The sequence below is a fragment of the Cetorhinus maximus genome, chromosome 18 (genome assembly GCF_964194155.1).
Source record: "Cetorhinus maximus chromosome 18, sCetMax3.hap1.1, whole genome shotgun sequence".
NCBI classification, from domain to species: Eukaryota; Metazoa; Chordata; class Chondrichthyes; order Lamniformes; family Cetorhinidae; genus Cetorhinus; species Cetorhinus maximus.
In genome coordinates this window covers 18551632-18577707 of record NC_135896.1, presented here as the reverse complement: position 1 = coordinate 18577707, position 26076 = coordinate 18551632, and the positions used below count along the sequence as shown (strand labels likewise).

At 45.0% G+C, this 26076-nt stretch overlaps 1 protein-coding gene across 1 annotated transcript in view; it reads right to left on the bottom strand.

The window, feature by feature from the left end:
- LOC144693556 (protein phosphatase 1 regulatory subunit 37) overlaps positions 1-26076 on the bottom strand; it is a 120499-nt gene that overhangs the window by 11842 nt on the left and 82581 nt on the right. The window contains exons 10-11 of the mRNA XM_078563398.1: positions 15977-16118; positions 13654-13820 (exon numbers count right to left, since the gene is read on the bottom strand). Of these exons, the coding sequence (XP_078419524.1) occupies positions 13654-13820; positions 15977-16118 (309 nt within the window). The remainder of the gene's footprint in view (positions 1-13653; positions 13821-15976; positions 16119-26076) is intronic.

The following is a 26076-nucleotide window of genomic DNA, read 5'->3' as shown; positions in this document are numbered from 1 at the left end:
CACTCTCACACACATGCTCTCAGGAGCTAATTAGACCTTTAATATGCAAATACATGCAATTGCATATTAAATCTGGATGACAGAAAAACAGCTGGCAAAGAGGTATAAAAAAATAAATGTCCACCTCAGAAAATTTTTTCTTTTGTTGTTGAATAGCTGCGATAGTTAATGAGGATTCTGAAAGAGTACATTAGTGATGGGTCAGGGGTTTGTGTGATCGTTTTTGTTTCCTGATTTCCTACACCAGTTTCTCCTCTTTCTAGCTTCTGACTTTGGCGCTCTGTGGCTTGTGCCGGTCCCTAATTGGAATGAGTTCCCAGCTCGCTCTGTGGGCTGAGCACCTTGTTACCCAGAACCTCTAGGTTGGGAGAGGGGGTTGCGGGTCTTGTCCCACATCTTGGCAGTTCACACGGTGGCACAGGCAGCTGTTACAGAGCACTCCAGCGTCTTCCAGGCTCTTAGACCAGATGAAGTAACATGGTAGTGCCCACGTTACTTACCCTGTGCAAAATAGTGCCACCCTCCCCAGTACTGCACTGTAGTATTCCAGTGCGGACTGTGGGAGTGCTGCACTGTCGGAGGTTCCAGTTTTCGGATGAGATGTTCAACCAAGGCCTCATGTTCTCTCTGAGTTGGACATAAAAGATCCCATGGCACTATTTTCAAGAAGTGCAGGGGAGTTATTCCCGGTGTCCTCGACAATATTTATCCCTCAATCAGCATCACAAAAACAGAATATCTGGTCAGCACATTTCTGTTTGTGGGAGCGTGCTCTACGACCGCGTTTCCTACATTACAACAGCGACTACTCTTCAATAGTGCTTCATCGACTGTTAAGTGCTTTGGTACATCCTAAGGTCATTATTTTTTAAACAAGGTTATGTGCTCACATTATGAAGTGCGGGTCAAGCTCATGTTTTTGACTCAGGCACCTTGTTGTCCGACCGGCATTTAGTTAAAAGTTAAAATACCGACCATTTCTTCTCAGGGCAGGATTTAATGTCCTGTGGTTGGGTGCGCACCCGACCCAATCGGGCGTAAAATAGTGCCTGATGACGTCGGGCGAGCGACCCGACCACATCGCGCACTCGCGCAATATTTCGGTTGGCGGGAGCGCGTCGACCGACAATTAAGAGGCTTTTATTAAGGCCCCTAATCAATTCGTTTAGGCAGATGTTTTGCTGTCTGTCCAACCTTATGTTGGCGGGCGGGCGAATCGGCCCGGCGGCCTTTTGATTGTTTTTTAAGCAAACCTCAACCGGGGTGAGGTTTCCACAATTAAATAAAAAAGCAAATGTAAATTTTGGGGCAGATCTTTTTATTCTGGTCGTGTTATTATGAGTGAGTCCCATGTCGGGACATTTTTTTTTAAATTTTAAAAATCTTTACTTTTGATTTTAAAATTGTTCAGCTCCCTGAGGTAGCTCCCTGCCTTCAGGGAGCTTTCAGTGCGCAATCCCCCACCCCCACCCCGGCACGTGCACAGACCTTTGCCCTCGCATTCGTCCCACCCCCCACCCCCAACCCCGGCAGCGCTGAGCTTTTCAACACGCCTTTCACGCTGGCCGGTCATTAATTGGTCAGCCGGCATGAAATTGCGGTCAGTGGCTTATCACAGGCGGAGGACCGTTTCCCAGCCACTCCCAGGCCCACACCCCGCCACCCCCCCACCCCCCATCCCCCCACACCATGCCCACCTGACAACCCATAAATCCTCCCCTTAAAGTTCTTAAAGGGCTATAAACTTCATACAATAAATGCTTGGCAATTCAGAATTATTTTTTGGTTCACTAATGTTTAGCAAAATGGGCTGGGGTTTTACGCTTGACCAGGATCCCAGTGCCCCCGCCACCCCACCACCCCGCAGCATAAATGTCAAGTTGCTAGGTTACATCAGGACATGAGAGTTAAAAGCAGTAGATTGATTGCTGCAGTCCTGGATAATACCCCTCCTGTACATTATAGAACAGAGGGCATAGTGTGGAAGTGCTCGCTGCCAATAACCAAGGAGCCTGAGAATGGAAGGCAAAAATAGAAATGGGCACAAAATATGCCTGGATTTCCAAGCCAATCTAAATTGGTATTTTTCAAACTAGTTAAGATTGAAACTTGGGGGATAATTTTAACCCCAAAAAATATGTGGGTTTGGTTTGTGTAGGAGGTTAAAAAGCTAAAGATCTTAAGTAGCTACTCAACCCAACTCAAACTCATCCATTCCTGGTTTTATTGGAAGCAGGACAAGGGGTGGTTGAGCAATCTGCTCACAGGAGGCAGTTTTATAGTGTTATAGTATTTAAAAATGATCTAGGAACTATATTGTTCATGGGCATGTATACATGAGTACCCAGGGTACCACACCACTCACTACAGCATGACAGTCTATGTTCTGAACCAACATTGCATCGTTCTGCCACTCACATGGATAGACGCGAAAAAGATGCTCGATGTAAGCACTAGTATTTGTGTAAAAAAGTATGATTATTTTGGACTTCTGGGAACCGCAAGGCATAGCAGGTAGGTTGGTTACGTAAATATTTTGATGCTGTAATTTTAACAGTGATTACCAATTTCCCTGGCATCGGGAAAGTCGGTAGGTGAAAGGAGGCGAGGAGGGTTGGGTCCCATTAGGTAAGTGTATTTACAGTACCACTTCTGAGCCAGGAGGATCAGGAGTGTTTTCTCCAGGTGTACCATCTGCTCTGCTCCCGTTCCACAATCATACCCCCTCCCATATCAGAAACACCCCTCCCCATCCCCCCCAAACACCGCAGAGCCCCTCCAACCATCATCCAACGCCCCCCCCACCTCCAACAATTTCTCCTGCCGCTGGAGCAGACCTACCTGCTTTCCGCCATCTTGGCTGTGGCGCTATGATGCAGGCTTTCCCGCCTGACAGCAGCCAACCTGCCAATCAGGCTGCCTGTCAATGGAAAATGTACAGAAAAACCACAGTACGTGTGGAAAACCCATAATTCCCAACCCCTCCTCCTACTGCCAAGCTAATATCCAACCCCTGAAGTTTCAGTTGCCCCTGAGATGAAGAGACAATGCTCAGACTAAGTCATGAGATGGTTTAAAACAGAGGTTGAATTCAAAAGAGAGTGCATTTGCTGACCCGGCCAATGGCCCTGCACAATGTTGGACTGCTGCAGAAATAGTAAAAGATAAAATCAACTGATCAAGCACTACCAGTTGAACGCTAGTTAACAGTCTCCTTCTAGATGTGTTGAGGAAGAATTCAGTGTCTGGCTAATTAAACCATTGTATAATTATAGTAGAGCAAAGCTGGCTTTTCGTTTTTTTTATCTCGCAAATTCACCTGGGGGTTCCTTTATTGGGTCAGCTTGATGCTTAACTGCTGGTAATATCCCAGCAGTCTTTGGGGAGGGCCACAAATCTAATTGTTCAGAGTTTAGGTTGCTTGGCAACTGCAAGTGGAGAACTGTAATTACTTAAATTCAATAAGTCCTTTTTTTGTGTGTAACAGAAAGGACAGTGGTGGTCGACTGGTGTGTTCATTAAGACATAGGGTACAGCTGTGAGAAAACCACTGCAAATGAAAACACATGTAATGATAGCTGTGAGACACAGCCTCTCATGAGAACTGCATACAGCTGTACAACTCTAAAGAAGGAAAAAAAATAGTAGAGGCCGTATTTTGCAGATAAATATTTAGCCACCTCAGCTGACATACTGAGGTGTGCAAATGTGCTTGTAATATAGATAACACAATCAAGGATATTGCAATATTCTTTTAGCAAAAAATATGGAAATTGCTGCAAGCATGGGACATCGTTTGGAATCAATATTTTTTTCTGCCAAACATCAAAACAATTTAATGTAAAAGCAAAATACTGCAGTTGCTGGAAATCTGAAATAAAAACAGAAAATGCTGGAAAAACTCAGCAGGTCTGGCAGCATGCGCGCAGATAGCAACAAAGTTAACCTTTCAAGTCCATATGACTCGTCTTCAGAGTTCTGAAGAAGAATCACCAGAACAATTTACTTCCTTTCGATTATATTTTTCCTTTTTTAGAGACCCTTCCACAAATACATGCACCAATTTCAAGCCTAGATGGTGTGAGCAAGCAACTTGTGCCCAGTCTTTTTTCCAGTTACATGAGTCACAAAAAGCTATGCAAGGACAGGCTGAGGTGGTGTGGTCTCTGATTAATTCTTCAGTCGCACTCTGTATCTTGCCCTGGGACACTGCAAATTCAAAATTGTATCCAACTCCATCAAATCTAAAGAGTCACCTGTAGGCCTTTTCAATGCTAAACAGTTACAAATAATTCAGGCTATCTTTGATAGAGGAAGAGGGGTTACTGACCAAAACATGTGGCCCCCAGAAGGAAAGAACCGTTTTGACCAGTACTCTTATTTCCCAGTTTTTACTGGTGTTCCATTTTAAGGCCTACAAGCAACTGTAAAGGGGACAGTGATATATGTCCAAGACTTGCCCATCATTCCCAATATGTGCTTTTGGTGGGCAAGACTCATGGCCAAAACTTGGAGTGAAATCTCACCCCCGTAATCCCTGGAGCAACAGCAGGATTATATTTCTGTTTACAACCCAACTCCTCAGGTGTGCAGGTTTTGTGGCTGCTCTTTCCCAGAGTAAACCAATTAACAGTACACCAGTTTGGACCAGTTTTCTTATTACCCAGTTTTTACTGTTTTTTTCATTCTGAGGAGGGGTGGGTGCACCTCAAGTATTTCATATAAGGAAAATATGTGTTCCAGGTACTCAATGAGTGGAGTTGAAATAACCAAAGGTGAAGCTGAAAGAACCTTACTGGCTGCAAAGGGTAACATGTCCAATCATTGCAGAGCAGGAGCCAATAAAGCCAATAGAATATTGAACCACATAGCCAAAGCTGTAGAATACAAACTTTGTTGGTCAGGTTACACGTTGAGTACTGATGTCCAGATCTCATCACTGAGGCACAAACGTTGGGGGCAGTGCAGATCAGAGCCAAGAGACTGAGCCCTAATATCAAAGCTACAAGTTATAAGAGAAGACTGGAGAAATTTGGGCTTTACAACCTAGGGGTGGAAAAAGTATCTGAGAGATGAAGAAGTAAAGGCAGCCAAGAAAATGGGTAATTACTTGAAGTAAAATTGTGGGTATGACAATGTGACATTCTCTGACATTGAAAATGACAGGCTCAATACAGTAAAATGTAAGAACTAAGACTAATGTCAGTGCATTCATCACAAAAAGAGTGGCCAATGGGCTGGATTATACAGGCCACCCGTGGGCAGGAAAGTGGGCGGGTGGGCCTGTAAGGACACCGTGCCATCAGCCTGCTCCCATCGCAATTTTATGAGTGGTGGGGGAGGCACCGGGTTGGCTGCCTGCTGATGACACAATTGAGGCCTTTAAGTGTGCAATTAATGTCCACTTAGGGGCCTCCTCTTGCTGCCGCTATATTTAATGGGTGATGGGAGAGGCCTGGACTCAATATGCAGCCCGCTAAGTTTGTCCCTGAGGATTGCTGGCCAGTGAATGGGGTGGCTACTTTCAGGATTCTCAGTGTCATTTATAGGCACCCCACCAGAAGGAAAAACAGTCTGGACCAGTATTCTAAATTCCCAGTTTTTACTGGTGTTCCATTTTAAGGTATACAAGACCAGTTCAGGCCACTATGCTACATTCCCAGTTTTTACTAGTTTTCCCTTCTGGGCCCCTCCTACAATTTTCCCTTGTCCACCCTCTCCCCCCTCCAACACACTTTCCAACATGCCCCCACACACCCCTTCACTGGGGTCTGCCAGACTGGCCTCGGTGAGATCCCGGATTTACCTGGGATTCAGGTCATCCATTTTTTGCTCGGCAGTGGGCACTTTGCCCGGTGGCACTGCCAGTACTGCAGAGCTGTCGGCCTACAGTTGGCCAGCAGCTCCAAGAGGAGGACTTCCTTCTGAAGAGGGACAGAACTCTTAAATACTTGAAGGACCATTGGCTGAAAAATTAAAGCAGGATGAGCCTGCCAAGCAGAGGCGGGCTCAACCTCAACATTTACGCCTTGATGTGTGGAGCCCACCGTCGGCAAATAACCCAGCCCAACATGTGGAGTAAACATAGAAACTAGGAGCAGAAGTAGGACATTCGGCCCTTCGAGCCTGCTCCGCCATTCATTATGATCATGGCTGATCATCCAACTCAGTAGCCTGCTCCTGCTTTCTCCCCAAATCCTTTGATTCCTTTCACCCCAAGAGCTATATCTAACTCCTTCTTGGAAACATACAATGTTTTGGCCTCAACTACTTTCTGTAGTAACGAATTCCACAGGCTCACCACTCTCTGGCTGAATAAATTTCTCCTCATCTCAGTCCTAAATGGCCTACTCCATATCCTCGGGCTGTGACCCCTAGTTCTGGACTCCCCCCATCATCGGGGACATCCTTCCTGCATCTACTAAGAGTACATTCTTAGGAAGAGTGGAAATCTCTGGAATTTTTCTTTTTAAAAACTACCGGATGCTAAATTGGGGGACTTTCTGATCTTTCTGGGTGGTTGACAGTACATTGAAAGCTCTGCTTTTAATGATTTATCCTGCTCCATATTAAAATCGAAACGCTGTTAATGTGAAGCTAAGTTTTATAAAGCAACGAAGCAAAAAGCTCCTTAAATAAAATGCGGCAACAGGTCACACTCGGCTTTTAACTCCTTCCAAATTTGGAAGGAATATGGGATAATGAAACAAACCAGCGATCCAAAATCAGGGACAGGAATTCCCCCAGAAACTTGATTATCTAGGATTGTTGTCTAGTTGTGAAAATGCACAGCAATTACACAGTTTTGTGTATCAATTTGACATGCACACCACTGAGAGCCCAAGGCATGGAAATTCATTTGAATCACATTTAATATTGCTACAGATGTTTATAATTGATTCATAGTAAGTACATTTTTGCATCAAAATTTATTAGGCACTACCAGTCATTTTAATCCTTAAATGAAATCTAGTATTGCTGTTTGCCTGCTGCCTTGCCATAATTTAGTGCGTTATGATATTTTAAAGAAATATTCCAGGACAAGGCTTTAGCTTAGATGCTAAAACATGTCAGCCTTCACACCTTCCATTCTACCTATTGATTTCAGTGCATCATTGAAGGAGTGCTATGAGTCCAAGCTGGACAATAGAATATCATTGTGCAGGTACTAAGAGTGGAAACATAACAAAATGCCAATCGCATTAGGAAACCTGCTATTGGGCAATGAGGTTTGTTTTTAGGTTAAAATATGATCTACATTTCTACAGCACGCCTTCTGTATGGAAAAAGCCCTCGAATCACTTTACAGGAAGCAGGAAATAAGATTTTGAACTAAAAATACAGCAGCTTTTAATTTACACTCTAGTCATTTGGCTAGTCCATTCAAAACAAGTCTGTTCAGAAATATGAGGCAGGATTTTGCCCTTGGCACGCGGGATTGGCAGGGGGCGGGCGGGGGCAGTCAGGAAGCTGACCATCGCCCGCGATCGACAGTGCGCCACGATTTCACGCTGGCAGGCCAGTTAAGGCCCTCCCAGCGTGATACGTGAGCGGCAGTGCTGAGCGCTGCCTGTGCAGGTGGAGGGGGGTGGGGGGGTGGGGGGGAGGGCCAGCAGGCCTAACGCCAACTTCGTGCATGCGCACCAAAGAGCGCTGAATAATCTCCCTGAGGCACGGAACTGCCTCAGGGGGATGAAGAATATGTTGAAAAAATTATTACGCAACAGAAGAATTTAATAAAACATGTCCCCTCGTGTGGCTCTGTCACATGAGCAGGGACATGGTTGTAATTAAAAATTTAAGTTTTTATTTCATTTGTATTTCCAAATAAATGCAAAGGCCACTTGGCCTTTTCGCCTGCCCATCAACCATTAGGTTGAACGGACAGTGAAAATTTAAGGACAATTGATAACTTAATGGCCTGAATAGGCCCTTTAATTGTCGGCGGGCGCGCTGCCAGTTTTGATGCGTGCCCACTGACCAAACTATCGGCAGCTGTGCATTGATTCTGGCCACGATTTATAATAAATTCAATTTATAACTTTAAAGTGGTACAAAGGGTGTATTGAGGTGTTAGAAGTTCAATTTTTCCAGCTTACCAAAATACAGCACTTCTTCTATATTAGGGCTTGCATTTATATAGCATTGTATCACATCATTAAGAAGCAGCTCTCAACACAGAAATTACCGTTAATATGCAACCCCTAATCTGCACATGGCAAGGTCCTACAATAAGGTAAATGAGCAGTAATTGGGCTGGATCTTGTCGTTAAAATAACAGTGAAGCTAACAGCGTCCACCTTTATTTATGTGAATTTCAATTTCCAATTGTCGAATTCAAATTATCTATTTCCAGCGACAGCATATGCGCAGTTAATGTAGAAGTCAGCAGGTTGTGTCTGAGCTGCCCTGCTACTTCAAAAGCTGAGTGAAAACGGCATCTTACCACCTGGCACATTCAAATATGTTGAGCGATGTGATGTCCCTTTATGTACCTCATAGATACCAACTAAACTCAACAGAAAAGTTAGTGCATTCCAGTTTAATAACCCTTTAATAGTGTGGTAAACCTTAATTACTGCTAAATAACAACAGGAATTTCTTCTGTGGTCTACCCCATTCTCTCAGAAACAAGTTTGAATTGATGACCTTATTGCCATTAGCTTCCCAAGGCTAACAGAGAATTGATTTTTCTCTATTAGCCTGTCAGAACCCTTCATAATTTTTTGAAAAGCCTTCCTTTAGCCAAGATAAAAGCAAAATACTGTGGATGCTGGAAATCTGAAACAAAAACAAAAAATGCTGGAGAAACTCAGCAGGCCTGACAGCGTCAGTGGAGAGAAAGACAGAGTTAATGTTTCGAGTCCGTATGACTCTTCCACCTTTAGCCACCTCAGTTCCTTGGTAACATGCGACCCTGGTGAATGTATACACTTACTAAAATGGGACACCTCAACTAATAGCTCCCGGCTGGAGCGCATAATTACGCATGTTAGGTGAGAGAATGAATGGGATGACTCTCAGTGTTTATGTCGGCACATGATGAAAGAAATTTCATACAAGGTGCTCCATTGCAATTGGCACCCATTGAACAGTACCCAGCACAATGCCAAAGTTGTAAGGAGACGGGATACAAAGGGCAGAAAAAGGAAACTTAAGGAAAAAACAGAAACTCCATCAAAGATCATGGATTTACGGCCTCTCCCGCCGGGGAGATCTTCCATTCCCACCAAAGGCAATGGAGTTTTGAATGGCTCACCACATTTTATGGCCCTGCTCCCTCTGTGACGGGGCTGTAAAATTCTGCCCCGTATTTCAGAGGTGCTCTTATCTTTTCAGCGCACTAGGGATTTTACCATTGTGCCATGTGCATAAAATAGCGCGTGATGACATCGGGTGAGTGCCCCGACGTCATCGCGCCCCGACGTCATTGCACACGTGTGATATTTCATTCGGCAGGCATGCCCGGGAGTCGGAGCCGTGCCCACCATCAATTCAGGCCATTAAAAAGGCAATTAAGCTGGATTTTACATTGCCCGTGCGATTTTGCACTTGTCGCACATGCAAAACAGGCAGGCGGGCAGCCGACAATTTGCTGAACCACATCCAAGGGTGGGATACAAAGGTTCAGCAGCATTGCCATTGTGAGTAGTGACGGGTTTGCTGCTGATTGCTTATTGGCAGCTTCATCTCTGTTTGGGGCTTCTTTGTTAGTATTTCCAGGCTTCATTTTAGGACTTATTGGTGTCTCCAAGGCCCCCAAATGATTCAGACCATGTGGACACTTCCAGGTATCAGACAGTCTTCCGTTACCCTGGTAATAGGGATTGTGGGCTCCGCTGGAGGCATCTCCCCTGCGGAGGAAGAAAGGGGCAGAAGGGAGAGGAGGCCAGGTGTCCCAATGCAGCTTCCAGGGGAGTGACCTGTGGGAGGACAGACGCAGAGCCAGCAGGAAATCCAAGGTGGAAGGGGCCACAGAAAATGCCACTATCCTGCTGCCAGGGTTTACAGGTGGCAATGCAGCTACCTCAATATGTCTGAGATGCAATGCAGAAAGAGGCTCCACCTCTCAAAGGAGACCATGACCTCCATTTGTCAGATGATTGGGCCTGAGATCAGCTCCAACTGTGTGCTTGGACGCCCTATGCCAGTGGCTCTGAAGGTCACAGCGGCCCTCAACTCCCATGCCTTTGGCTTTTTCCAGGGCTCAGTGGGGGATCTGTGTGGAGTCTCCCAATCGGATGTCCATAGTTGCATAAGCTGGTGATAGAAGCTCTGTTCAGGCGGGTACTGACCTTTATTCTTTACCAAACGGATGAGGCCAGCTAGGATGAGCAAGCCAGAGGGTTTGCAGTGATTGCTGGGTTCCGCCCTGACTGCACATGTGGCCATCAAGGCGGCAGCAGGTCAGCCAGGTGCCTTCGTCAACAGGAAGGGCTTTCACTCCATGAACGTGCAGATAGTGTGTGATCACAGGATGCTGATTCTACAAGTCTGTGCAAGGTAACCAGGCAGCTCCCATGGCGCTTACATCCTGAGACACTCCCAGGTGCCGAAGCTCTTCAGTGCTCCAGCCCAACTGGATGGATGGCTGCTGGGTGACAAGGACTATCCCTTGAAAAGGTGGCTTATGACCCCTCTCTGCCACCCAAGAACAGAGGCAGAGTAACGTTATAATAGGAGCCATACCTCCAAAAGGGCAGTGGTAGAGAGGACCATAGGGTCTTCTCAAGATGTGCTTTCGATGCCTGGACCGTTCAGGGGGAGGACTACAATACCCCCCAGAGCCGGTGTCACTGATAATGGTTGCATACTGCGCTCTCTGCAATCTGGCATTGGCAAGGGGGGACCCACTGGAGGAAGAGGATCTTGACACAGCTCCACAGGCCACAGACAATAAATCCAGTAGTGAGTCAGAAGAGGAGCACGGTGAGGAGAATGCTGAGGGCATGGAGGCAGACCTCGGTAACCTCCAGGGAGGTAGGGATACCAGAAATGCCTTGATCCAATGCACCTTCAGCTAGGCTGCCAAAGATCTACTTGCACCTCATGCCAGGGCTGCCGCCTCCATCCCGGAAGTCTGAAGTGACCCTTTCACTTGACCGCAAAGTCCACTCCATGCCTGTGCAGTAAAGTATCCAGCCACTCACATCCAGCATTACATACTGACGTACCTGCACCAGAAAGAAAAAAGGTGAAGCATACTCAGGCCATCAGAACCAAAGCAAATTTAATGTTATTGTCACATTGAATGCATAATGACATACGACATTACCATTAGTGGTGTTGATGTCCACACCAACAGACATATAAACCAAACATAAATGAACAGAAAATCACCAGTGAACTATCCCTTGTGTTCATGGTATTTTAAACTTACGCTTGTGAGTGCTGTGTCTTGGTGCCCCACTCACTGGCAGCGGCATTAGAGGCAGCCTGCCTGACTCTGCTGTCTTGGTGGCCTTGATGACCTTGGCAGCCGTCCCTTGCCAGTGGAGCCTGTGCTGGCCCCGCCTGGGAGGGAGCAGCCAGTGCCACTGCTGGCATCTCCCCAGTCATCGCAGCCTCATCAGATGCCAGAGTCACTGGCAGAGGGGTGGAGGAGCTGCCACCATCATCCAGAGCACCCTGAGAGGAGCCCGCAGAGATGACAAGCAGCTCATGCGCCAATGTGAGGTCGCTCTGGACCTCCCTACTCACCATTGATAGACAGGCACCTAGCTGGGATACTGGGTGTCTCATCATCTCCCACACTGGCACTGTCCAACTGAGGTCAGTGCCTGTGTGAAGGCGTGCAGGTCCAAACACAACCCCAGGAACCCTTATTCTGTCCCTGGAGTTGCCTCTACATGGAGTCGCCACTCTCTCAATGGAGGAGGCAGTGCGCTTGGCCATGAGGATCAACGCAGTGCTCATGCTCCACATGGACTCCTCCATAACAGAGACCATGGCACACATACCCCCATGGATCTACGCCAGATCCTCCCCCACATCCCGCTGGACATCCAGCATCTGCCGCCTAATGGACGACTCCAGAGGTTCATCTGCCTTCGACCCAGTATCATCCTGGTCCCCAGCAGTCCTCCGACTGCCAGTGCCCTGGGCACTCTCTGCCTCCACCTGCATCTCAAACCAGTGTGAAATGCCCTCAACAATGTGCACCGACATTCTTGCCACTGATCTAATGCCCACCGAGGTGCTGGTATCTGTGCTGGTGCCTGGTTCAGACAGCAGGTGAGACACAGGTGCAAGTGAAGCCCTGTGGTCCTCCAGTGTCAGGGGTGGCCCTTCGGGGTCCAAAGAGCAAGTCTAAAAGGGAGAACAAGGACATGTCATTAGTTAAAGTTATCCCTCTGTCACTGTGCATGCCAGGCACCCTGGTGAGTCAATGGAGATCTGCATTATAGTGCCACCATCTTTCAATGATCAATGGGGACTCCAGGCTTGAGGCTCCCATTAATGAGGAGACTACATTAGAATGGTTGCACAATCCGAAAGTCTCACCTCTGTGCACTGTGCTCTTACCTTCGTCTGGCACCCCCGCCTCTCCATGCCTGGTTGCATGGGGAGTGTGCTGTCTCTCTCGAGGGCGTCCTGCTCAAACCTGGTCAGCAGCAGCAGGTTGGGCGGGCCTCCAACTGTACATGAACTCTCTGCTTGGTTATGGCTTGTCTTCTCCTGAAAGGACAGAGGAGCATTGATTAGTCCACTCTCTATCTGCAGCACCATTGCAGCCTGGCCAACCCCACCTGCTGAACACCTCGCAGGGTAGAGTCCGAGTCATGGCCCTCAAGCTGCAAGGCAGTTCAAGCAGCCAGGTCTCATCCCCTTGGCCAGCTCTGGCGTCATTGACAGTTGGCGCTCAGGTTCTAGCACCTGTGAGGTCCACAGTGGGGACGGCCACACCTTAACACTTCTGCACACTGACCCATGTCAACATGAGGTCATTGGACCTCTTCCGGCACTGCACCCATGTGCGCCTCACCACATCATGACTGCTAACCAGCGCTGCAACCTCTTCCCATGCCTGCTTTGTGAGGGGCGGTGACCTATTCCTCCCATCTCTGGGGACAAGGGTGTCCCTCCTGACAGCCACCTCTTCCAGGAGGACTGCAAGGCACTCATCCAAAAAGCGGGGGGCCGAGATGCCCACCCGAAATGCCCTCCCGCCTGGCATTTCCAGGCGCACTCGACTCCATCACTTGGGCCTGCTAACACAGGACTGATGTTCTTCCATGGCAGCCTTCCAGGGGCTGCCTGTGCCGATTTTAAACCAGTCGCCAGGTTGCCATTGGACCCGGCGGCTGATAGACCCCACCACTGCTGGACCTGTCCCAACCAGCGGGGAGCGGTATTTCACGCTGGCGCTTAATTGACCCACCAGCGTGAAATTGCGATCGGAGGCCGATCGCAGGCGGCAACCTGTTTCCCAGCCGATCCCAGGCTTGCCGACAGTGCTGGCCCACTGAACTCAAAACTCTGCCCATAAGCTATTTCAACTTCAATCAAAATTGGTATTATTCCTACTTGATCCGGGGATGACACGAAGATATTGTCATTCTTGCCGCTGTGAATACAAGTGTACCAAGTGAATTTGCAAAGACAGTACCTCACATCAAATAGCTACTTGCTGATCAACCCTTGCCTACTTACCGTCTCACCCATTGGTTCCTTGTCCAAATCCAGTCTGACCAATGAATGATTTAGTCTCAGAGCAAGAGACAGGGCCATTAGGCCTCCAGTTCTAATTCTGTTCCTTCGCAGATCCAGCCTTAGGATACCAGCACTCTCTACTACAAACTCAGCTATGGCTATGGCACCTAAAGATTAATAAAAAAAGACAAATTAATGGAACTGATGCCCCATGTCTACACCTAGAACATATTCAAATTAGGGCCTATTTATATAATGAACAAAAGGCAAAATACTATAAATGCTGGAAACCTGAGAAAAAACCGGAAGAGGTTGGAGTACTCAACAGGTTAGACAGAGAGTTAATGGTATTAAAGGTATAAAACCCCTTATTCTGCGGTAAGATTTTATATTGAAATATCAACAATCTTGTGTTTTCTCATTGAATGCCTGATTTGCTGAGTATCTCCTGTCACACTCTGAAAAGTTCATAGCAAAAGACTCAATGTACTGGCATGAAATTCCACTGTACTTTATTTTAATAAAGCACTTAACTCATTCATTTTAAAGTAGCTAGTGTCACAGTTACAATGATGGATAGAACAAATGAATGTGTTACACAAAGCAAATAGCAAAACTTTAACCCATATGTCTTAAAAGTGCTGCATGTTCCCTGTTTGAAAAGTTAAATGTAGGCTATAGACTGATAATGGGCTGCAAACACTTGATTCTAGCCAGGAGGTAAGATTCCAACTAGCTGGACTGGACAATCTCAGTTTTCTACAATATTCCAAGGTGAAGCAGTTTGATCCTAAGCAACACATCACCTATTGAACCATCTGTGCCCAGATGAAGCTCAAAGAAACAGGTTCAAGTCATGGGTAGCACTGGGGTCCAATCCTACCTCCTGCTGGTCAGAAAGCAATGTTCTCCTTAAGCTGTAGGACCACTTGTCCAGACATTCCTCTGCAGGCTGTGTACAGGTGGACCCCTTCAAGTTACTGCACATGTGCGGCTGTGCAAAAAAAAAATGTAAACGGCCCATGCACTTAAATGAACCAGCCACATACTACAAAAAACTTGTCTGCTGCATTCCTAAATAGAGTGGTCAACAGTTTTCGCACCAAATACTCCTGAATCTAAGTTTTGTTATTTTTAGAAGTGAAAGACAGCTAAATAATTTAAACAAATATAAAGATGGATATTGAGTATTTGTAAATATGAGTGTTGCTTTCTTAATAGGTTTTGGTCAGAGTCAAGAGTAACATAAAATGTGGACCAATATATCATAGAACTAGAGAAATTAGGGCCTACAGCTAGACTGTTCTTCATATATGGAGATATAGGTAAGGCTGCTAGATTCTTCTAGCCCTATATGTGGCTTAGTTTAAAATTCAGTAGGAGCATAGGGACCCAGATTTTTCAGTCAGCAGCAAAGCAAACATCTTCACCACTGATCTGTGTGGTGAGAACTTTAACTCTTTTGATGTGCAATTGATTGTAGCGTAGCTTATCAGTGTCAAATTGCAATGATGTCATCAAACTGTTCTCAGAACCAATCACATTGAGGAGTTCTCACAGTCAACCAACCAAGAAATGAAAAGCACCAATAATAAAATTATTTTTTATAAATTTCATGGAGAGCAACATAAAGATTGGGGCATATATATCAGTTGAAGTTAAAGCTGAAATATCATGAACAGACTTTAAAATCATGTAATTATTTTTTTAAAATCTAGTTATTAAAAGCCTGGTAGTTAATATTCACAATGCTCTACAAATATAAGATTTGTTTTTCGAGCCAGAACTGTTGTTCAGCAGTAGTAATTACTCAGACCAGTGTTAAAACCCCAGCTACACCTCATTGAACAAAGATTACATTTTTCTGGGGTTTCTAACAGCGATGCCACATCAATTGATGTAATTGATTGCTGGCTCTGGGGAGTCCACTGTACAGCCTGCGGCCCACTGCTTAACATTTGGAGGTGTCAGCTGTGGCTCAGTTCATAGCACCCTCGCCTTTGAATCAGAAGGTTGTGGGTTCATGTCCCACTCCTGGAAACCAAGAACTGTGAATGTACTCGAAAGAGTTACAATCTGTGACTGTTGATAACTCGAAAGAGGTACAGCCTGCGGCAGAGCAGTGAGTGGCAGACCCCAACTTCAGGATTCTCGTATTAATTTGAGTTTGCGCTAAATCCTGGCGTTGAGGTCAGATTCAAAGGGAGAATGATGGCGAACGCTGACAGATCGCTACCAAACACCCCCCAACAATCCCACCACCCCCCCTCAACCCCCGGCCCACCAACTTGCAAATTTCACACGCACAGTTTCAAGACATTACCTTCACTAGTTATTGCTGTTGACGCCAGTCCTAAACGTGTAACTGATCGATTAGCTATCAATGCTCCTTTGAGTCTATGGATTCCTTCATTGCTGAGTGGATTATGACCCAGATTAAGCGTCTCCAGGCAAGTTAAATTAGGCTAAAAGGGAAACAATACAGATTGTTAAAACTGTGCTATACCTTCGGTCAGACAGAAATGCTTACAATAAAGTCAGATATTTGGACTTCACCAGCACAAAGTCCAGAAAAAGTATTACCAAAGGGCAAAATACTGCAGATGCTAGAAATGTGAAAGGCAATCAGAAAATGCTGGAGGTACTCAGCAGGCCAGGCAGTATTGTAATGGGCCAATGCCTCCACTAAAATGGTAAGAGTGCATTTCAGATTAACACATTTTGCGCTCACTCCTTTTTAATTCACAAAGTAACTTAAAGGCTTGGTTTCGAGCTGAGTCTTTATTACAGTTTGAGGTCAGGTAGTATCCGTTTCTTTGGGCTACATCTTGGCAGTGAGAAAGATGTTTCGCACTGTAATTCTGAAGAGAGTTCTGGCAGTTTCTGCCCAAGGTACATAACTCACTAACAGCACTTAATGGTGGAAATCAGGTACTGCACCAGTTCATGACTGAGCAGACCAGAAAAGCAGAGATTTCGAATGTGTCACCGAGAGGGACATCTCCAACTTCTGCCAGTATAACAGCAGGGGAAGGAACAGTCAGCAAAATGTTGAAGCCCAGAAAAACTGCAAAAATCCTATATATTTGTTGTTGCTAGTTTGCAAGCTGTGTTTCAAATTCATTTTGCAGGCTACAGAAGACAGCGTTGGGAACAAGATTTATCCAGCGCCTCGGGTTGGAGATCTCTGCTGCACAAACAACCTTATGGACAGAATCTTCGGCTCGGTGAGTGGGGGGGCGGGGCCCGCTCGCCGAGGCTTAAAAAGACGTGCAGTGACGTCAGGCGTGCGACCCGACGTCACCGCGCGTCATTCAGATTTTCAGGTCGCTGGCGCACAGCCGAACTGTCAAAGGCCTGTTACGGCCAGTTAACTATTAATTGAAGCAATGAACAGGGCTGCCTATCCAATCTTAAGGTTGGCGGGGGGCGCGGGCGAAGAGCCCAGGCGGCCTTCGCATTTATCATGGAACCTCATCCACAGGCGTGATGAGGTTTCATAAAGGTTTTTAAAGTCTTGTAAAAAGTTTTAGTAAAATTAATAGACATGTCCCAGCTCACGTGACAGTTTCACATGAAGGGCCATGTCATAAAAATTTTTTTTTCCCTTTATTAAATTTTTTTGAACTTAAAACTAATCTCCCTGGGGCAGCTCTGTGCCTCGAGGAGATTTCTGCGCTCCTTCATGTGTGTGCGTGAAAGAGCGCAGGCCCCAACTCGGGCAAACCTACCCCCCCCACCCCGGCCCACACAGGGAGTGCTCAGCGCTTCAGGGCGAGTGTCACGCTGGGCGGGCCTTAATTGCCCCACCCAACCCCCCCATAAAATGGCGGTGCCCAGCCGAGTGCAGGTGGTGATTGGCTGCGCAAACGTCTGCGCCCGCTCCCGCCCAACCCCCCCCACCTCGACAAGGAGAAAATTCTCCCCTATGAAACATGTAACATCAGGTAAAGAGCACACTATAGGAGACAACACTTCAGTTATTATTTTTTCAACAAAACAACTCTGCTTGCAGCATATATCAAATAACAAAATCAAACCTCCCCCTGAGTACACTGCAGCTCTGTTGTTGCCAACTCGCCCCCTCTTAATGTCAGGCCTGACAACTCCACCCAGCCATCTTTCTCCTGTCATCAGGACTGTTTCGACAAAAACCCCCAAGTATCATTTGAAAGACTCAGCTCAAAACCAAGCCTTTAAATTACTTTGTGGATTAAAAAAGGTGTGAATGCAAGATGTGTTAATCTGAAACACACTCTCTGACCATTTCAGTGGAGGCATTGGCCCGTTTAAATTAAGCGTTTGAGCCCATTATCTCACACTGTAATTACTTTTCCCCCCCTCCCCCTCCCCCATTCTCTTTTTTCTCTCTCTTGAAGGTACTGAGTCATGTTGGGGCATTGTTCTTCAGGTTCCAGTCACCCTCTATTACTTCACCCAGCTCATGTTTGAGCATAGAAAACAAATGACTGTGATTGGTGGGGTGGCTGTGGGGGTGGTGGTTAGGTCACCCTCCCACCACCACCATTGAACCTAATCTTCTCCTCACTCCCTGTCCACACATGAAAGCTTTCTTGCAGGAGTCACTGGAGAGCAATGAAGACATTTCCTCTTCCTAAATCAGTAATTCCGGACCATTCCATGACTTCTGACGCAACTGGTATCAGCCAATTTAGGACAGATAACGGAACCAACTCTAGATGTCCTTGTCCACGTGGCTCACCGACCACGCAGCATAATTACTCATCAAGCCAGGGGGGCATCCCACTAACTCACTTTTCCAGAACGGCGTCATCCAATTCAGGGTCGCGGGCAGTCGGAGCCTATCCCGACAGGCAATGGGCACTAGGCGGGGTGCACGCAGTTCAAGATGCCAGTCCATCACAGAGCACACACTCACACGTGCACACACGCTGGGAGACAATTTGCCATAGCCAATCCACCTAACCTGCACGCCTTTGGGTGGTGGGAGGAAACCGGAGCACACCCATGCAGACACGGGAAGAGCGTGCAGACTCCACACAGACAGTTACCTGAGGTCCAGATCAAACCTGGGTCCCTGGAGCTGTGAGGCCGCAGCGCTAACCACTGTGCCACCACCAGGGGACGTCTCAAAACAATAATTCTTTTTACTCTTTGGTTTGTACAAGTGGTACTAACAAAGGGATTTTCCCTACATAACAGGCCCGTTATTCCTTGGATTATCCACTAAAGAAAGGAAAAACTTGCATAAAATAATGCCTCACAGGAACTTTTAAAGTGACATATAACCAATGAAGTACCTTTGAAATGTAGTCACTGTTATGATGTAGGAAACAGAGCAGCCAATTTACACACAGCAAGCTCCCATTTTCAGTAATGTGTTAACATTTTAGTGATAATGGTTGAGGCATAAATATTGGTCAGGACAGTGGGGATAGCTCCCCTGCCCTTCTTCAAAATAGTGCCCTGGGATCTATAACTTTCACTTTTATGTTTTTGGTTATCAGGTTCACTTTGTCCGGCGAACGCTAGCTGCGCCCTTGATATTGACACATTAGTTGGTGCTTGAAACAGTGCAGGCAGAGACCGATCAACTGGACAAACACTGGTAGTTTGTTGGAACTAAGAATAGGGCACAAACACCATGTGTGCTTCTTCAATCACCTCCAACTCTGGACTTCCAGTTATCCAAAAAGCCCCTGCTGTGTAGCGATTGGTCAATACAGTTACATGGTCAACTAATTACATTCTCTTAATGGTACATAGCACTCCACTTTACCACATTCACCTATGAAGACAAGATGGAGCCTTGCTTGTCATCTAAAAGACTACACCACCAATGCAGCACTCCCTGAATACTGAACTGGAGTTTCTGCCCAGATTCTGTACTCAAGTCTCTGGAGAGGGATTTGAACCCACTAACTTCTAATCCAGGGACAAGAGAGCTACCAATTGAGCCACAGCTGACAACACTTTACACACTATCGTGCCCAACTGCTGGTAACGTTTTTCTTTTGTTTTTTATCACCCCTGACACAGAGCTTCAGGTGCTGGGAGTGCATGTTGGGATTTGAGCATGGAGGTTATTGTGCTCGCTTTGTGGATCATTTGATTCCTTATCCACTGGGGAGGCGATGGCCTTCAACTGGAGTTGGAAAATGTGGTCCTACCATATGAAACTGTGCTTTGGAAACATTAAATGGTAAAATTAATCCTGCCATATCCCGCAGTCCAAATTCAAGAAAAACTTTGGAAAATTCCTCCAGATTCTATATGCCAATGAAACAAACACTAATGCACACTGACTGAACGCAACTAACCCACATGCAACCTATATTCTGCAATGTCCTTCTTCCTCGGGGACTCTTACAGAAAAATGCTTCAGACGAAACGCAGCTTTCAAGATTTTCTTTACAGCCTGGCTATTTAAAAGTTTGTTTAGATGATATAATGATACATTAGCACAGTGTTTTTGTTTTCTTTAGGGAGGGGGGGGGAAGGGTAAACCAGACTTTTCTGTCTTGGGCATTAATTGGAAAAAAGAGGTTTTGAATAATTATTTTTGTGCACTAAATTACCACTCTAGAACTAATTACAGACATCTAATTTGCATTAAACTGGTACATGTGGAATATTTTGCTTTTGTGAGCAACGAGCTACTCAGATTTACTGCCTATTTTCAGTGCCTAACTTCTGAAAGCTGGGCTGCGCGGGCAGAAATTTAGCTCGAATCAGGAGATTAGAAATAGATAAATAGTTACCCATTCAAAATATTACAACGCTACATGTTTATGTTACCCATGTGCCAGCGCAAGAAATTGGACTTTATCATTTCTCCTGCTGAACGACACAGTATTTCATTTTTGTCACATAACTCCCTTAAATGCTTAAAACCTTGCATCCTCCTGTTATATCCTAGGGGTAATTTTAGTAGTCCTTGGTGCCAGCAGGTGCCCTCGCCCGCCTGTGGCGGAGACTCATAAAACCATCCATTCTGCTATAAACAGAGCACACCTAATTGAATGTTAAAAAAAAGAAGCCGCAAATGCCAGAAATTAAAATAAAACTAGAAAATGCTGGGAGTACAGAGCAGAACTATCAGCATTCAGCTGACACTTTGGATAGAGAGCCTTCTCAGGGCATTTCTCTGCCACCTTAGTTATCTACATAATATTGGCCCAGAATTTCCTGGAGTGGGCATACCCTGTTTGACTTTCTCCGTCATGCTACGGCTTGATAATTTTGTTACCCCATTAGCGTGAGCTGATAACAATGTGGTGAGGGCAATGGCACCTCGGGGGCGTTGGTGAATGATGTCTACATCCTTAACCAATGAGAATTTAAAAATTGAGAAATAAGCAGAGGAATGATGGAGAAGGAGGGTGAATTAAAGTCAAATCGGGTACAGAAAGAAAAATAAAGAGAAGAAACGAAAGATCGGATTAAGAGAGATAGGGGAAAAAAGAGACAAAAAGAAAAGGTGTAAGAAAAAATTAAAACATTTAATATTTTAAATTTTGAAAACCTCTAACAAAAATTACTAGAGAGTATGAGACTCCACAGTTCAGATTATTCCCTGTCTAAGGCAGGAGAGGTTGATTGATATTGCAGGAACTTAAATCTCCTCATTAAAAAGATTCTTACACTGGTACTGGGACAAACTTCCTGTGGTGAGTTTAATGTGCAGTTAATGCACAAATGCAGCAACTTCACGAAACGCATTTGGAGGTTGATCTGCCATTCTTGCAAGGCTAATTGCAGAGCGGTCCAAATTGTCGAGCACCTCTGGCAATTCACAATTCTCAAGATATCTCTTCCTCGCCACAAGTTGCTGGACAATTGATACATTGAATAAAGTGAGTGCTGTTAATAAGTCACTCACCAACAAAAGCTTCTTCATATGCTTCCAATCTTTTGAATATGACAAATGGTCTTGATCATTTAGGCCACCTCCTCCCATATAGACTGTATGATGATCCTACATGCAGGAAACACTGGAGTGCCATTCAGGCAACCCTCCTTTGACCCAGTTCTTGCAGGACTAGTGCATCGATACTTGCTGGGATTTTTGTTAGATTCATGTGACACTGCTTTCTAGCAGTGCATGCTGTCAGCCTTAGCTCAGTAGTAACACTCATCACTGAGTCAGAAGGTTGTAGGTTCATGCCCTGTTCCAGAGGCTTCAGCAGATAATGCAGTAATGAGTGACTGTTACACCCACAACACTCACAATGTCTCCTTAACCCAAGGGATATTGTCTAACTTTCTCTCTCAGGTCATTTTCATTTTCTCGGGGAGAGGGAGTTGGAATTGCTACAGATTTTTTTTAAAACTCCCAGTTTTAGGGCTTGCTTTATGAGGATCTTGATTAGAGTAATCCTTCCATTATTCTTTCGTGATGTGTTTCTGCCACTTCCTACATTTGCCTTGGTTAGGCAGTGGATTGCACTGCTTTTGATTTGTTCCCACATCAGATTGCGATTGTGAACATTTAACTCCATTTCAGTAACTACAAAGGGAAAAAATGATAACTTTGAAGTGTCCTTCATCAAGCTTCATAGAATCAGAGAATCATAGAATGGTTAAGGCACAAAAGAAGGCCATTCAGCCCATTGTATCCATGCCAGCTCTCTGTTCAAATAAGCCTAAAAGATTCAATGGTACCTATTTGAATAAGAATGGGCTGCTATCTTGACCAACATTTGTCTCTCAACCAACACAGTTAGATTGGCCATCTGGCTACCTCGTTGCTGTTTGTAGAACCTTGCTGTGTGTTTGTCTACATAACAGAAATTCAAAAGTACGTTGTTGGTTGTGAAGAGCTTTGGGATGTCCTGAGGATGTGAAATTTTCTATGTAAATGTGTATAATTGTTTTCTTACTTGTGATCCACTTGCTGCTGGTGAGGTTCCCGCTACTGGCAAAATTACCTTCCCCCAACACCCCGCCTTTATTGGCAGCCATTTTCACAACTGCAGGTGTATTGCATTCTACTCCCACCCTCAACCCCAGCCATACATTCAGTGAGGACCATGTGGGCTGCATAATCCAGATTACGGGCTCACATATGCAAAGAGGTCAACCCCAGAAGCTTTGGGAGAGTCAACTGATGCTAGCTTGGAGTGGAACAGTCTCACAACTTCAACTCAGGGAAAAAAAGCACAACCCTACCTCATACAGCATAATAACTTGTCAATCATGTCACTGTGTGGCTTTGTTAAGTTCCCAACACTCCAAAGTATAATTCTTCCCTTTGTAGTTACTGAAATTGAGTCAAATGTTCACAACTGTAATCTGACATGGGAACAAATTCACTATTAACCACATCCACATTAATAACAGCGCTTTGCACTGCTTAACCAAGACAAATGTACAAAGTAACAGGAACGTGTCACAGGAATAATGGAAGAATTGCTCAATCAAGATCCTTAAAGCAAGCCCTGAAAATTGGGAGCTTTATTTTGGAAATCTGCAGCGATTCTAAATTGCCTCTCCTTGAGAAAATGACTTGAGAGACAAAGATAGACAATGCACCCTGAGTTAAGGAGACACTAAAGAATAACTGCATGTATTTTAAAAGATGCCCATAACTGGCTATAGGATCAAATGGCCTAGAAAATGACAAACCCTGATGGAACAGAGAAGCACAGAAGCTGCTGACTTGAACAACAGGTACTGGGTAAACCTGATCAGAGCTGATGAATGGCACAACCAAATTGACTAGCAACAGATATTGCAGTCTTCCACAGGTAGCAGCATTCTTGCCTCTGAGCCAGAAGATCCACACCAGGAGCTTGAACTTATAATGCAGGTGCAACAGTGATGGAGCGCTTTATTACCAGAGGTGTCATCCTTCAGATGAAACATTAAACAAGGTTGCTGATTGTCCAGTTCAGGTCAATATTAAAAATCAAAACAACGGGGAGCTGCTCTGATTCTAAATAACAGTCAAAAAATTATTAATCGGTAATTCATCTCCGGACTTTCTGTGGTATATTTTGGGTGGCTTGCTTTACTGTAAGCTAGAAGAGCATCCATATTTACTATTACTGGCATATGCAGTGAAGACATGAAAAAATATGATGTTCTAATTCTCATTTTAATTCTGAGTAAGTAGCTAGGATAATTAAAACACCCAATCTATATCCCCTCTCCTTTTGATTATAATAGTTGGTTGTATAATGCATTGGTAGAGCATTTAATTGTAATTCAAGAGTTTCTCTAGTAACACCTATCACCTCGTTTAATGTTTAGGAAAATTATACACAGATTTTGGTTAGCTAATTTGGTTGTACCTGGGATGTAGAAGCAGTGGGCTTGATGAACCAAAAGACCTTAACCCATTGCAAAATGATCTTCTCAGGAAAGAGAAGCAGTGGCAATTGGGGAAAGAGATATTTTGTGTGTTAGTCTTCTCAGTCACTCTAAAATTCTCCCCACTAAGAAGTCTAATATGTGATGGATGCAATACAAAATAAGTAACAAATGTTAAGGTGATTAATTATGACATTCCTAATAGGCAGTCACTAAGGGAGCAAATTCCACATTTTCATCACTCTCTGGGTAAAGAAGTTTCTGCTGAATCCTTTATTTGATTTCTTCGTGACTCTCTTGATAACTTCCAGTTTTGCTCTTCCTCACTAGTGGAGACACTCTTTGTCATCCTTTATCAAAACCTCTCATGATTTTAAAGACCTCTATTAGGTCACCCCTCATTCTTTTTTTCAACAGAGAAGTGGCCTTGTTCATACTTTCCTGTTGCTTTATTATAGGGAGGATCTTGCCCTTGGCGGGGGTGCTCGGCGGGGGTAAGCGGGGCCGGTCAGGAAGCCCAACTGCTGCCCACGATCGGCGCCGCACCGCAATTTTACGTGGGCGGGCCAATTAAGGCCCACCCAGTGTGGCACACGAGCGGCAGCACTCAGCATTAGGTAAGGCTGGACGGGCAGCGTAAATTTTAATGTAATTACTTTTTTAATGGCCTTAATAGGCCTTTTAATTGTCAGCGGATGCGCTGCCGACTCCAGCGCATGCCCACTGAATGAAATATCGCGGGACTGCACGATGACATCAGGACGCTCGCCTGATGTCATTGCGCGTCATTTTACGCTCGGGTGGGCTGGACGCACGCCCGCCCACCGAGCTCTACATTCTGCCCTAATTCTCTGTAGGTTGGAAATTATGTTTTACCTGAATGGAACCAAAATTTGAATGTGTGACGGTATGGTACCTAACGTGAGGTCTATTTATCTTGCAGCTTTTATAAGAATATTACTGGTCCTTTATTAGTATTATTCTGTGTGACTGGGGCAATACACTATCTAATAAAATAGAAGCCTCGCCATGTGTAATACACAGGATGAAATTTTAACTCATTCAAAATTCACCTATTTGTACAGTTAAAATCAGGCCCACAAATGTATTATTCTACTGCTCAGGTTGGACTTTGTCTTTTGTAGGTGACAGACTATAATTGCGATCAAGTCAAAAATAAGTAAGTTCATTCGGAGCTCAATCCTTAGTGAGGCTGCAAGTCAGAATGGTGGCTCTATTTGGCTTTTCATTAACTGTGATTGGTAAGATCGAGCAAGAAGTTGTAGATATTTTGGGACAGTTTTTTTTTTCAGTGCCTGGCCTGAGGAGCTTATTCCAAACTCAGACAGAAGCTGCTCATAACTTTTGGCAAGTAAGAAAAGTAAAACTCTCAGAAGGCTTCCATTAAAGTAATAATGTGCCATATTCCAGCTGATGGAAAACAATGTTTCATTCCCTTTTGCTCGTTATTTGACTTATTTGTTAAACAAATTCTCATAAAGTCTTAATTGAGCACATCTGCTGCATGTGATCATCAGTCGCAGAGTGCTGTAAGTGTGCTAATTATACAAACAGGAAAACACAGCAGTGAAAACTTAAATATAAGTAAATGACCCCCGCGAGACCTTTTGTTTGAACTTGCACATTGAGTTACGCTTGTGAAGAGACTGAAGGGAAGACAGCTTTCATTCAGACATGCGCATAAACTAGGGTGCTCAGCAATTGTCAAACAGTTACAAGAAAATCGTGTTAAAGATAGCATTCCAGTCTTTTTCCAAGTTCACAGAAAAATGATGGGGATGGTGGGATGGTTGGGGGAGGGGGGAAGTAGGGAGTGGACAGAATCAGGTCACGGAAGATAAGAATGAGATCATGGTTGCATGTTCTGCTTTTTGCTTTAATGATACCTTAAAGACAAATGTAGTCAGATCATAAGACAAAGAAGTGGAAAAATGGACAACTACGTTTAAAATAAACATGTTGGGATCTGTGTAAAAATAGTGTCTGTGGGAATAGGATACAAGCGCTCGGAGTATTCATATTTGAATGTCACTGATTGGAAGTTCTAGCCTCCCATTTCACTGCAAGCCACTCATACATCCCAGTGCCTTTACGCATTCCAGCACC